Genomic DNA, 15,293 nt, shown 5'->3' on the forward strand with positions numbered 1-15,293 from the left:
AAATTCTATGAAAATTGATGTGTTGTCTTTAATTATGTGGACGCGCTTATTTCTTTTCACTAACTTAAATTGATTGAGAATTGCAAACAATAAATAAGATTAATGCGATGTTGAAAACGTCACAAAGTTATTTGTGCAATTTTATTATGAAATTATATGACTAATACTAATGATATTTGTATTCACTAAAAGAATCTTATAAAATAAATTTGACGTGCTTCTTTAAGACGCGCTTATTTCTTTTTCACTAACTTAGATTGATTGATTGAGAAATGTGAATACATATTCAACAGATGAGATTGATGATAGATTGAAACATATCCTAATATTAAAAGCTGAGAGGGAGTCAAAATTTTAATTTAAAATGTTACATATAAATTGGAATTTACGCAAATTTTAAAATACAAAAACAAGATCTGAATTGATTATAGCAAGTGAAGATTTAAAATTTAAAATTTAAAATTAATATAAAACTTAATTGGATTGAGATAAATTAAATGTCATCAATAATATTTTTATCAGATTTAAGAAATAGTACGACAAAGGAATTATAAAGAAAAATGTGATAGCATCCAAAATTAGGTTAGGGGAGTGGGAAAAAAAATCTTTCACAGAAGTCTTTAAAAATCTTTGAGACTTAAACTTGTTTGTGCCCCTTCATTTATTAGTCTTATAGAATAGAACTTATTAGGGTGGGTTAAGAGTAACCCATGGACCATAGTAAAATTGACACCTCTATACAAAGTATTTACATAAGATATTTAACAATTTATTTAAAATTTTGAATGTATTAAATGTGAATTTATTTTATTTTAAATTATTTTATTTTCTATTTTTGTACGGATGATGGAAGAAAATGCCGAAATTTTATTGGTCTGTTCAGCATTAATACTGTTCAAGTCCAACAAATGGACTCAATGCAGAAATTCACTACGTTTTTTACTGTAGATAATTTTTTATGATATTTTCAACACGTACTTAAGACTAGCGATTTTGATTGTGTTTTAACATCTAAAGAAAAACTATTTAATAACTCAATATTAATATTTTTTTTAATTTAAACTAATAATATATATTGTTAAAATACGTTGTAAAAGTAAGTGTTTCTTCAATTTTGGTGTGTGAAATTATTATTTTATTTTCCGATTCCCCTTCTAACATTGTAACATTTTCTTCTCGATCGACTTTTTTTGTCATACGATTGCAGACATGAGCGATGAAATTTTAGGACAAGAAGGGGTTGGTACCAACCTCTTTCTTACATTAATAGTCGAAACATTCTGACATTAATATTCCGATATTACATTATCATCATTACAATTAAGGAATCATTTGCTTTGCTCCTAAACTGCAATGGCTACAATATCTAAAATAGCCCATAATTTTGACTTATATATAGTAGAATAGAAGAAGGCCAAAAACCTTAGTTGGTCTTCCTGCAGTTGGTTCTGATCTGGCCACTGGAGCCAGTGAGTGGGCTAAGGTTTCCCATTTTAACCATTGCATTGGCAAAGTCAGTTTTGAAAGCTGCAGGGTTGGTGCTATAAGCATTTACTTGAGAGTCGGTGGATCCTCCATTGAAAAGCTCTTGGTCTGAGTGCAGAAGACCCTTCTTGCTCTGCAAATTCTTGAAGTATGCATTGTCAAAGGTGTTTGGGGTGGTCGTGTCTAGAGGGGACAACGTGCTGTCACCACCTGTGCTAGGACAATTTGCTTGCAACGATGTTGCAAAAGAGGAATCTATGTTCGTGTCGTTGTAAATCCTTCTTCTGAAAGTTACGCACCTCGCTTGCCCAATTGTGTGCGATCCTAAATAGGGTTTACAAACAAATAAAGTTCATGTATAAGCATTATAAAATCAGTTTTATGTTTAATTCTCCACAAGAAATGTGTTTTACTTAGAACTCGTTTGTGATTTGCTTTAAAAAAACATGGTTTTTTTCTCTCTTAATTTGTTTGTCCTTTAAGTATATTTTAAAGTGTTCTATATGTAACTAAAAATGGTTGTTTTTTGAGTATATTTTCTAAAGCTTATCTTCTGAATACTTAAAGAAAAAAATAAAGAAAGATGAGAAAACAGCTCTTACCCGTCTCTATTTTTTAATTTTAAAATATCTATTTTATACGTAACTTTAAAAAATTCATAGCTTTGACTGAGAGATTAATTATTGAATAGTGTGAAAAGCATCCTATTTAAAAAAAATTCTTAAAAAAGTGAGAAGAGAATCAAATTATAATAACCGACCCTTATCATCACTCGCAGTTTCACTACATGAAATAATAACCTATACTCCCAAGTCCCATTTGAATTGAACTAATAATAATTTTATTTTTAAATATGAACAAAAAAATGTGTCATAAACAGTTTCAGATATAGCTATATTACCTGAGAGAGCAACTAGTTCTTTAGCTGTAAAACCTTTGTTGGAGAAAGAAGAGATGAGAGCACTTAAGCTTGAAGAGGGACCAGGCAAGTCTGAGTTAGCAGAACTTAAACTTGCAGTGGTTGAGTCTCTTCTACCCAGTGGCACAGTCCAACTAGCTCCACCAAGCTGAAAATTACATTAAATTAATTTTTTCATTATATCCATGTTTTTCATTACTCTATTAATTAATAATTAATATCTTAATTTAGATTCAAATATATTTACAAATATACTTACTGCAACTACTGAGTCTCTTGCTGCTACGGTAAGTATATCAGCACAAGAAACAACACCGGGGCATAAACTCTCCACCTTAGACTTTATGGTGTCTATTACATCAAAGCCTCTGAGGGAATTAGCGTTGGGACCCGCTGTTTTCTCACCTGTGAAACTTGATGTATCATCCAAGAGAACTGAAGCATCACATCCCTGCACAATAATAACAACCATATTAGGTATGAACACAATGACAATTATACATTTTACAAATCCATTTAATTATTATTTGTATAATTGAACGATTGCCAAGTTTTCTCTTACTGTTTATGCTGAATGATTTGGACTTCGTCTCACATCACTTTGTTACCATAAAAGTCAACTTTTAGCTATCAAAAGTGACGTTAAATTTCTATATGAAATTTATTTATTCTAATGGGTTGATCACTTCATATAATAGTAAACAAAACGTATTAAATGTATGTATTGTTGATGTTGATGTTCTACTACAAAAGAAATGACATTTTATCTTTTATCTTGGAAATTACTATATTAATGTCAATTTTGATTGAACAATTATACTAAAAATACTTACCATTTAACCGAAGTGTTTTTCTTTTTTTAAAAAAAAAAGCAGAGTCAAATCTTATGAGTATTTGCCTTACTTTTCTAAAGACATGAAAAAATTCGGATCCTTTTCGTGTGAAACCGAACACTATTTGGAGTAATATAATATATCATTGACCTATGATTAGTTAAATTATATTACCTAACATAGTAATTACCCAACATTAATTTAAATGTTACTTTTGTCAAATCACATAAGATACAATACAATATTAGGCAAATTTCCTGATAAAGTGTTGGGTGGTTTACTCTATAGGCAAATAAATATTTTTGCTAAATACTACAGAAGAAACCAAACTCAAGCTCAATTAGAGTGAATTTACTTACATAAATTTATAATCAATGAATAAAATAATTTAAAATAAATCTCGCAAAACTTAAAATTAAAAGTAGTTTTTTCATAAGAATTATCTTCAATTTAAAAGAATCCATGTTAGTAAAACTCGAATTAAAATGTTACTTTTGTTATATAAGCAACTCTTAATATCTCTATTTTTAAGCATGTGCTATGTGAACTTTTATCATGACTCTATAGTAATATGTATGTCAAAAGAAAAGAGAAAATTTGTGAACCTGTCATATATATTTTGTTTTCAGTAACAAAATGATTAATTTTTGTGCATGAGAAAAACACGTGCATGTATATTTATATTAATTAAATAAATGCAATATATATAGTAGGTTAAGCCTTCAAGCATGTATATATGGTAGGAAAGAGCAAGCAAAAAAACAAAAGAAAAAAAGAAGAAAGTAAAAGTTGACTTGCTTGAACAAAGCAATCATGGAAATGAAGACGAAGCAAGGAAGCTCCCATGCGACGATCGTTGTTAACAGCAGACACGACTTCTGTTTTAATGGTTGAAAGTGCATTAGGACACGTTTTTGCATAAAAGGTAGCGGATAACTGGGCTGAGACTATCCCTATGAGGGAAAAGAGTAAGAAAAAACGAACTACGATATTCGAAGTGTTCATGGCGATTGTAGTTTTGAAACTGAAGAACATAAACTAAGAAGATAGGGTTTATGAGTAGTGTTTGCATGAGGTGGTATTTATATATGAGATTTATGTTAGTTTAGTTCGTATTTGCTTCTAAAAGTCAACATGTGCAGCCATAGTGGATTTATTAAGAAAGTGTGATGTATGTGTGGTAGGTGTTATCTAGTGTTAATCGTTGAGTTTCATATATTTTTTAGGCTGAAAAGCTTAGCTGTATTTTTCCCATAAATATTGAATATTGTAAAATGTGACCCATTTCGGAGAAAAATTTTAAAATTGTGTGGTTTTGTTGTCCCCTCCCTGTTTCCAATATACATATTTTAAAATAAAATGTTTTCTAATGAATTCGATGATGTCCGAATCGAGTTTAAGATCCTTACCGTTATTTAACTCATATCATTGACCAAAAAAGAAAGAAACAAGAGAAAGAAAATAAGTATATAGTGAAATCATAAAGAAAAAAACGTGGGAAACGTCTACAATAATGGAAAAGTTTAATCATAAAACTAAATTTGATAATCACAGTAAAAAAGTTAAAGACTTTTTAACACAAATAAAGTGAAACTTTACATTTATAGTAGTATTGGAACACTATATCCCTCTCTAGTGCTACATAAATTTTTATCTATAAGATGTACGATAATTGAACAAATTTAAAACCAAAATACTAAAAGAAGACATTGATCAACTGTGTCGTTGAAATCTTTTTATACACTTCTAAAAGAAATTTAAGTATTAAATCAGTTTTAAAATGTTATTTGTTAACTTACATATTTATTTTAAAAACTGTGTCAGTAAATGTTAGGAATTTAAGTATGAGTTAAAATTTTCACTTTAAATGAAAATGAAAATGAAAAAATTTGACAAATATATAAGAGAGAAAAAAAAAACAAGACCTACAAATATTACATCTAAAATTTTATATTAGAAGTAGTGATACGTCTCTTATATAAACAATTCATATTTCAGCAGTGGTCTTCCTACTCTATTCTAATAAAAAAATTTAACAGTGCTATTAAAATCTAGTCTCAGAGTAGAAAAACAAAATTGAGTGATATATACGAAAAATACGATCCACTTTAAAGGTGGTGGATTTCTCTTATGTATCCTTGTAAAGAATTTATTTTAATAAAAGCTAATTATGTGTAAAAATTCCTCATTTAATCATGCACATAATCATTTATATCGTCTCTGGTTTAATATATAATTTCCAAGAACAGGTTGAAGTAGTTAATTTGAAGTCCAAAAGACATGGATTACATAGATAAAGTTGTAGGTCTCATTAAAAATTAACGTCGTTTTTATCTAACTCTTTACTACAATAATTATCTCTTAAGTATTACTTTGACAATATCATAACTATACTATCAAATTAATAAAGGAAATATATTGTTGTATATCAGATTTAATTATTATTTGTTTTAGTTCTTATACATTTTTTTTTTAACTTAACTAAGTCTGTATCTTTGTAAAACAAATTTGATGTGACTCATCCATTAATTTGACGTTATTGTATTTGAAAATATCACTTATCAAAATATAGATATTTTTATTTGGAAGATGACACTTATCAAAATAAAAAAATTCTAAAACATTACAAAATTTTTGAAACATAATCAATTTAGACGTTGTTAACATTAATTTAACAAAATGGATAAGTGTTTTCATAAATTAAAGAGTCAATTAAGTAAAAAACAAATATAAAAACTAAAACGAGTCAAATACATAAATATAAGAACCAAATTAGTTACTAATTACACCTTTATATAATGTTATTCAAAGTTCATATATAATGCTTATTCTTAGATTCACGGTGACCAACACATGTTAATGATGTCATTCAAAAGTTGACATGGCGTGCAAATTCTTTGTTAAATTATGAGTTTTTATCACTTAATAATAGTTTGATATGAGATTTTTTATCACGGCTATAAGGATACAGTTCACTAAATCTTTAAAATCAATCATATCATAGAGCAATTTATTCAACATGGTTTTGGTTGAAATATATATATATATTTTGCGAATATTGCTTAATTTCTATTTTCTGATTCTAAATAGTGACATTCATAATAATCTGTTAGATATAAAAATCATACATGTAAAACATGTGACTGTAATTCAATAACAATATTGTTATTGTGGAATCAATTGAAATAAGATTTTAAAGAATCTTATAAAAATAACTTCTATAAATCATTTTTTAACAACCTATTATAAATTTATAAAATAAAAAAATCAACGAATTAATATTTATCTAGAAGTTCTTTTCAAACACGTATATATATATCAATCTAGTGAATTTATCGTATCAGGTCTTTAACCCTAATGACATCTTGGAATATTTAAAAACAACGACATCACGGAGGAGTGTGTTGTGGACCACGTTCAGTTATCCTTAGATCGCTGGTTCGAATCCGGCAGCACTGATTCGTTTTGTCTCATGGACCATGTTGTCCTTTTTCACCTCCCGATTAACATCAAATTTCATTTCCACGAAAACAGAAAACAAAAATTACAGAAGGTCCCTCTGGACCCTAAATGCAGTTGCTGGATTTCATTTGTGTAGACGCTGCTATTCACGACTTATCATTATCACCTTCTACTCGAAAAGATAACTTTTTGGCCTTAGCCTGTACATCTTCTCACTGAACATGACCACTCATAAAATTAAAGTTTGGGTGGTCCTTTTACATGCATTTGGATACGTACTAAGTAATATTAGAACTACCTTAAAAGGTTAAATTGCACAGTAGTATTTGAAAATTGCCCTTTGGGAAACAGTGTTTGAGTCAGCCATTAAATGTAGGAATAGGATCATTTCATACTAGATATGCTAGGTTAATGTTATGGTTAGCCTTACCTTTATATATGCATACATTTTGGCACAAATTTCGCTGATAATCATAAAATTATTAGTGTTAGAACTGGGTAATAATAAAGAGGGATTTTCTTACAACAGGTTCTTTTTCTTATACCTAGAGCTCTGAGCAGAAACAAGTTAAAGCTGCGTAAAAGAGAAACGATAGGAAAGAGACAAATTTGTCTGATACAAGAGGACAACGTACACATTTTTTCCCCTTTGCCTTTCATGTGATCCAACGTATTCAGCTCCGTAACAAAGTTGCCACAAATAATTCTCAAAAAGCAGCCATTTTTTCTGATTGTCTCATGCAGATGAATTTCACTCCTATGAGAAAGAGATGAAATTCCTCTGTCTCATATTTGGACCACTGAATTAAGCAATTGGAATCATTTCCATGGTAGGTCCAAACTTGCCTCTCATGAAGTGTGTTTATGGCAGACTTGCATCCATTCCAACATGATCCCTTATTTCACAGGGGACCCAAGCTGTCGCAAAGACACAACTGTTTCCTTTCCATGTGAGAACTAACATACCTTCTTCTCTTTTCATCCCCCACCCACTAGCATGTTCATCTAGCAACCCTTTAACTTCCCTAACAGTTTCATCACAAAACGGAACACTGAGGTAACCAACATTTTTCATTCTTTGGGACATTTGCACCCCACACTCCAACCTCTCGATTCTTTGGTGCCCTTCAAAGCTTATGATGTTCTCAATCTTCTGCCCTATGTCAGATTCAAACTCCGCCCTCTGACCATTATCTTTAGGCAAAAATGTCTCCAATGCGTCAAAGGGTATCCAAAGATGGTTGAAACATGTGGTGATTCTTGACGTGAGACTAGAAGCACTAAGGTCACAATCCTCATCAACCAAGAGCACAATCCGCGGGTTAAAACCTTTTATTATATTTAAAAAAGCATCCCTAAGGGAATGACTTTGGCGGCTTCCCTTTCTATCATCAGACAAATAACGCAGCCAATTTTGGCAATTTATGACCAAAGCTTCATCTTCCCTAAGGTTCAGCGTAGTAGGGTTCAAGAGACTTAACATTGCTTCAAAATGGAAGCTATATGATTCATCGCTCAATTCCGCAGGTGTTGGTCCTGTGTTTCCTATAATGTTGAATTCAAAAGGGACATCTCTGAACTTGGCGAAATTCCCCAAACGTAAACCAACCTCGTGTATAGATACATTGACCATGGGGGGTACATGGGGTCTACAAAATGGAACTGTGATTCTGAGTGAAGGAGGTCCTTCAGGGTTTTTGGCCAATGCATCTATAAAAGTAGGCCATTGCATACAATGGGTTGTACTAAAATCTAGAATATGTACCCTTTGGTACCCAGTTATTGCTTTGTAAATCTCATTATTGGATGCACAATACCCAAATCTATGCCAAGGAATGAGATCCACATACCCGGCGAGCTCGGTGACGCTCATCAGCCTCCTTTGAATGGTGTTGCTTCCTTTGAAACTCATGGCAGTAGGGCAAATTCTTGAAGCCCTAGAGATCAATGCCCTTAGGAACCACGAGGTGAGTCTTTGGTTTGTGTCCCCGACAGGGGAAGCAACGTTGTTGAGCACCCACATGACTTGTTGAGCCAAGGTGATGTCGTTGCTCTCCAAAGCGCTGGCACAGTGGAGCAAGAGCTTCTCAATACAAGCTCCATCCAGGCTTCCCAGACAACCTTTGAGTGCTCCAGAGAGAGGGTTGTGAGGTGTGTTAAAGAGAGTGGTAGGGTTTTGAAAGGAAATGGACGTGCCCTTAAGCTCAGCTTTCATGTGGCTGTGTGAGGACGTGACGTGCATGAAGCCTAAAGTGGAGTGAAATGAGAAACAGTGGAGAAGATGTGGTTGAAGAGTGAGGCAGGTTTCTAGATTAAGATGGTATATATATGATTATAAAATGATTTAGCTAGTGGCATGATTGGTGAATTATGAGGTGCATTAATGGCAAAAGTGGGTTGAGGATGGTCAAACTTTGGCTCTAGTTATATAAAGTTGAGAGAAGAATTTTCAGCTACGTCTCTTCTTCAGAATAAATATTGTTGTATCTTTCGTTTCCCTTTTGGATGAATGTTGGAAAAGTAATGGCGCATGCATTTTTGGAGTGATGAAAAGATCGTGCAAGGCTAATTTGGTTGCTTCTTCATTTGTTTTGTAGTAATGATTATGGTTATTATAAGGAAACTAAAACAGAAGATGATGAATAGGTTAAAAGGGGTGTACTAGCCGGCCCACTCTTGTCGAATTCGTTTTCATTGTATGGCTATTTTAAAGAAGATCAAATACATGTTTACTGCAACAAATCTGAATTTGTTGTTGCCTTCATTCCCTGACTCTTACATAATGCATATAATTAATATACATAGAATATTAAATATAACTCGGTGCCAAAAATAAAGACAAACCAGAACACTTCCCGTAATAAACTATTCGAATAATTTATCGTGTCTTGGATTCACTCCTTAAAAAAATCATTAGCTTACCTTTTAAAACAAATCGTCAACAAAAACATTCTACATTGATGAATCACTTCTGTAATTAACGTTCGGAAGTTTTTTTGTTCCAACCATGAATTTGTCCAAGTCTACTAAACTATAAACTATTGTAGAATATATAAATTTTTCATCAGAAAAAAAAAATTGATTACACACGTGAAACACTTAAAAGTACTCCAATCCTGTTATAAATAAAAGAAGGATATGAAAAAACAAAGACTATAAAAAGACCAAAATATAAAAAGAAAGCATATATAACATTTAGAAAAAAAAATTGTGACAAACCATTTTGACACTCGTATAGAAATAAAATAATCATAAAAAAAATTGTATTTGTAAAGAAAAAAAGAAAATAAAAAATAATAAAAATAATATCAAATGGATGTAAAAATATTTTAAATATTAAAATATCATTGTCTTAATATTAATCTTACTCGTATTTACTTTCATGAATAAATGAGATCTCAAGTTTGATCCTAATTCACCTTCATTTAACTCTATGTCATGTCTTATAATTCCATTTTTTTACTAGTATGATCCATTTAGTTTTAACCTAATCTGAGAGAGATATTGGATATCTTTTCACCTGCATCCAACCCCTCTAAAAATTGCCTCATCTAGATTATATAATACACTTATAATTAATTTTGTTGCATGAAATATTTAATATTAATTAGATAAAAATTATAGCTAATAGTTAACACTTTTTTTACTTAAGTATGTAACATTCATGTTAATTCATGTTAATAATGAATACGACCTAATTAACTGAAACAAAATTATTAAGATATTTTTTATTTTCTCTCTCATTGTCTTTTGAGTTGTTCATATGTTGTATTCTTCTCTCATGCTTATTTATTTTCTTTTGTTACTAAAAAAAATTAGACATAAACTCAGTATTTCTATCCTCATCTTTTCATATTTTCTCTTCCATTATTAAAATAAATAAATAAGGTAAATTTTTTTTGTCTGACTTGATATTGAACTATTTGTTTAATAATTAGCATTATTTTTTATCTCATGACCTTTTTGTATATTCATATTTTATTAATATAGAAGAAGAAACAATATACTGTGTGATTTTTCATTGTTGGTTTTTAATTGTAACTTGATTATAATAGTTTTTTTTAGTAATTATGTCTCTCAACTTTTGATTAGATTATGATAAATTATTTTTTAGTCATAAACTTATTTTTTAAATAGGTATATTAATGTAAAACAAAAGAATAAATTTATTTTTTAAAATTGATAGAGAAACTACTAGTGAAGATGAAAACATGATAATATAGTTGTTTATCGCATAACAATGAAATGAAAGCTTGTGAATATTTTTTGAATCAAATGCATGTTAATAAAATGGAAGATGAATATTTTGCAGATAATATGGTTATTTACATCGATAAAAGTTAACTAAAAAATGTAATTATAATTCAATTACCATGAGTTCAAAAATATGAAAAAACGATAGATATTTTTTTATATATGTGTAATTTTTTTATAATTATAAATATACTAGATTATGTATTCATTTTTATTGAATTAGTCACGATAATATTAAATATATAAATTTTGAATATATTATTTTGCCTCCTAAAATTTTTGGTAAAAATCCATCATTGATTGGATTATAACGTGGAAAGTTAAATATACTTTTGTAGAATATACTATAAAGCAGGTGAATGAAGGCAACATGTTCTATGGATTTTGTGAGCTAATCAACCTGTTACCCACTCACCCTGTTTTTCTTGACCAATAACGCGTTCGTTTGAGAATAAAGTACCCACCTTGAGCATGCAAACTATGATTTTTTTGATAATGCATACGAGGAAAAAGTCTTCTAAAATGGGAAATCATTTAAAGTAAGAAAACAAAAGTTATGAATATATTACCACTTGATTTGAAATGAGTCGAATATTTTAGTTTACAAATTGAAGTAAAACTTATTTTTCTCTACATTTTTTAAATTTGTACGCGTCTTTTTCACTTTAGAATTTTGGTGTTCCTTTAATTACTTGGAAAGTCAATGGACATGCTATAGATATTACAGCAAGCTCTGTCGCACAAATCTCTATATTTGAATGGAAAGAAAATGAGTTTTTTTTTTTTTTGTTAAATATGTTTTTTGTCATCAGGTTTTAGTGGTTTTTAGAATTAGTCCATCTTCGAAACTTTATAACAATTTAGTCCTTCATCTTTAGAAATGTGTGGATTTAGTCCTTCCTACCAAATTTTATTAAGTTTATTTGACATTTTAAATGCATTTTATGATATTATTTGAGTTAATATTAAAATGCAAGTGTGTCAAACAATGTAAACAATTTAAATACTATCATAAAATACGTTTGAAACGTCAAATAAACTTAAGAAAATTTGGTTGAAAGGATTAAATTCTCGCATTTTTAAAGATGTAGGACTAAATTGATCAAAAGTTTTAAAAATTGATTAATTCCAAATTTCACATAAACTTAAGGAACCAAAAACATATTTAATTTTTTTTTTAAGATTTTTTAAAATTCATTCCACCGAAGAAAGCATGAACTTTATATAAAGAAGAAAACTCGAATAAAATATCAGAAACTTCTCTTTTAAGTTTTTCAATTCAAAATCCGGTTTTTCTATTACTAAGAAATATCTTTTAATAACAAATGCATTTCATATGAATTTAAGTGAAATAATACTACAATTTTTTACTCTTGTTGGAAATTAACTCACAAATTTAGTGCATAGCATTTATGTTTAAAACAAAATCAATAAAAAATAAATCTAAAAGTGTTAGACAATAAAAGATAAACAAATGAACAAAAAAAATAATAATTTATTGATTTTGTACAACACATAGACTACTCTCCCATGCCCTTTGACCCCAAGTACACACACTCTCCAAAACAATAATTAAACCCAAACCTCACAACACTCTACCACGGAAGTATAAGAGAAGTCAAATACAAGCTTAAAATGTGTTTGATTGGAAAAATGACCATCATGAACTTAGAGCCCATTATATAGTCACTAAGACCTACACACTTGATTATCTTAGGCGATGTGAGACTTTTCAAGACATGTTATTTTCATCAGTCCAACATTCTCCACAATAAACACATATTCATTTCCTATACCAGTAATCATATTCCACCATAAGAAGTATCACTCGTCTTGAGAATTTTCACTTGGAATCAAGCTATCCCAATAATTTCCACTTGGAATCAAACTATCCCAAGAATGCTCACTTGGAATCAAACTATCCCAAGAATTTTCACTCGGAATCAAACCATCCCAAGAATTTCCACTTGAAATTAAAACCATTCGAAGAATTTTCACTTGAAATCAAACCATCCTAAGAAAGTCCACTTGGAATCAAACCATCCTAATAATTTCCACTTAGAATCAAACCATTTCAAGAATTTCCACTTCGAATTAAGTAATCTCAAGAATTTCCATGCACACTACCCATGTATAATCACCACACACCTTGCATAAATATTAGTCAATGCTCGCACATAAATACCATATACCATAAGAGAATAACATTATGTAAAAATTTGTACAACACATAGACTACCCTCCTATGCCCTTTGATCCTAAGTATACCCACACTCTCCAAAGCAAGAATTAAACTCAAACATCACAACACTTTATTACAAGAGTATAAGAAAATTCAAATACAAGATTAAATGGTGTTTGATTGAGGCAATGAACATCATGGACTTAGAGTCCATTACATAGTCACTAACACCCACCCCCTTGGTTATCCTGGGCGATGTGAGACTTTTCAAGACATGTTATTTTCATCCGTCCAACACTTTGAGGGTTGGTAACTAGGAAACTTTGTCGTTGTCAATGAGTTCGTGCAGGTCATTAGTGCAAGAGTGGTTCAGGCATATTTGTTAGCAATGTATAAGATTTTCTTAATAGCATGTGAGACTTTTTGGTAAAGGAAGGATATGTCAATTCTCGTACGGGCATTCACTAAATTCCCACATCAATTAATATCAAAAAGAGAGCAACAAAATAAATATTATAAAAAAAAAGAGTTGTTTTTTGAGTTGTAACCAACTCAATAGGTCTCTTAGATGTATGAGAAACTCTGATATAATTGTATGTCGTTGTAAGGTTTACAATTTTAAAAAATTGCATTTGAAAGTTTACAATTTTCGCAAGAAAAATGGTACGAGAAGCTTTATATTGATCGAAAAATTGCACAAAAAAGTTTATATTTTATCCACAAAAGTTGTAAAACAAGGGTTTTCAATTTTATCCACACAAGAATTGCACAAAAAAAAGTTTACAGTTTTCTTTATAAAAAAAAATTATTTTATATACTTTTATTTATATTTTTGTTCTTATTTATATATGTTAAAAGATTATTTTGCTATTGTGCAATTTTCAATATCTAAGTTATAACTTCCTTTACCTGCTTACTCTATGAGGAAACTTAACTTAACTTCAAGAACAACAAATTTTTTAGGTACTCAAATAGAAATTAAAGCATTTTAACTAGCTTAATTAAAAAAAGTTCTTATTATGAAATCATTTCATACAATCAAAACAAAAGTTCCACATGTAAAAGAAAAAAGAAAAGAGGATTTAAATATGAGGATGAAAAACTAACCCATATTTAAGACTCCAATAGGAAGAACTTCATCCAACCATCGTCGCCTTTTAATGATGCAATCTAATAATGAAAGATTAATTTAAAAACTTAGAGAGAATATAATGACTTAGAATTTTAGAAAGACAATTTTATAAGAAATGAAGAATGAATGTTTTTTTACTATGTCTCAAAAGACATTTTCATTTAGTTAAATTTTATTCTCCAAACTCAAATAAATTTTCAATAATGATTTTGAATAATAATACTATATGATACATACAACAATAAATGTAATTTAACTATGGTTTTGTGTATTACATATGCCATATTTTCTTCTTAGTATAGTGAGAAAAAGAAAATAATATTTTTATCACGAAAGTTTTATTTCATTATTTTTATTTGAATTTTATTAACAATTAAAATAATTTAACAAGTGTTTAATTTTTAGCAAGACTTACATATATTTCTTAAGAATTATTTCGAATTTTAAATTTATAAAACAAAAAGTAAAGATATAATTAAAAGTAATTAACATTTCGTTTAAAACGTATCCAATAATTAATAAAAATCAAATATTTATTTATTTTAGTCATTAAAAATTTGTAAATAAATTAATGGAATTAGTTTTTACATTAAAGTAATTTTTTTATTGTAGTATGTCAATATTTATAGTGCGGACTACTCATCAAGATTATATATTAACTATTTTTTTCAAAAATAAATATTTAGTTCAGTAAGTAATAAAAAATAATTAATGTTTAACTTCTACAAGTTTGCATAAAATAATGAAGAAATCCAATTTAAAAAGTCCTTATTTTTATTTTAAATGGTGAAAATTAAAACGCGTTTGGTCGTGTTGGTTTTTAAAAATACTACTCCAAAGGTGGAGTATTACCCCATAACAATTCGCTGTCAATTATGAATTTTTCTAAAGGTGGCCTGAAAGTACTTTCTGGAATCGCTTATTGGTACTACTTTCAGACAAAGAAAACAAAAAAAAAAAAAAAACTTACACTGAATGATTATATTATCATGCATAGTCGGCTCAAAATTAATTTAATAATCAAAT

The 15,293-nt window shown here is 29.3% G+C and overlaps 1 protein-coding gene and 1 pseudogene across 1 annotated transcript; both read right to left on the minus strand.

Moving 5' to 3' along the window:
• Nucleotides 1-1,222: 1,222 nt before the first annotated feature.
• On the minus strand, nucleotides 1,223-4,302 carry LOC114185552 (cationic peroxidase 1-like). The gene is made up of 4 exons (XM_028073348.2): nucleotides 4,036-4,302; nucleotides 2,664-2,855; nucleotides 2,387-2,552; nucleotides 1,223-1,809 (listed from the first exon to the last, which is right to left on the minus strand). The coding sequence occupies exons 1-4, from the start codon at nucleotides 4,270-4,272 to the stop codon at nucleotides 1,424-1,426; spliced, it is 981 nt and encodes a 326-aa protein (XP_027929149.1). The 5' UTR covers nucleotides 4,273-4,302; the 3' UTR covers nucleotides 1,223-1,423.
• Nucleotides 4,303-7,158: 2,856 nt separating this feature from the next.
• On the minus strand, nucleotides 7,159-9,010 carry LOC114185551 (scarecrow-like protein 32 pseudogene; annotated as a pseudogene).
• Nucleotides 9,011-15,293: the final 6,283 nt, after the last annotated feature.

Source organism: Vigna unguiculata, chromosome 5 (assembly GCF_037176805.1).
Source record: "Vigna unguiculata cultivar grain cowpea cultivar isolate G323 ecotype 2 chromosome 5, ASM3717680v1, whole genome shotgun sequence".
NCBI classification, from domain to species: domain Eukaryota; kingdom Viridiplantae; phylum Streptophyta; class Magnoliopsida; order Fabales; family Fabaceae; genus Vigna; species Vigna unguiculata.

Coding starts and splice junctions, on each gene's coding strand:
- LOC114185552 (XM_028073348.2), bottom strand. CDS start 4,272: ATGTTCTTCAGTTTCAAAACTACAATCGCCATGAACACTTCGAATATC. Junction 2,856..4,035: donor TCCATGATTGCTTTGTTCAA/GCAAGTCAACTT, acceptor ATTATTGTGCAG/GGATGTGATGCTTCAGTTCT. Junction 2,553..2,663: donor CAAGAGACTCAGTAGTTGCA/GTAAGTATATTT, acceptor TGTAATTTTCAG/CTTGGTGGAGCTAGTTGGAC.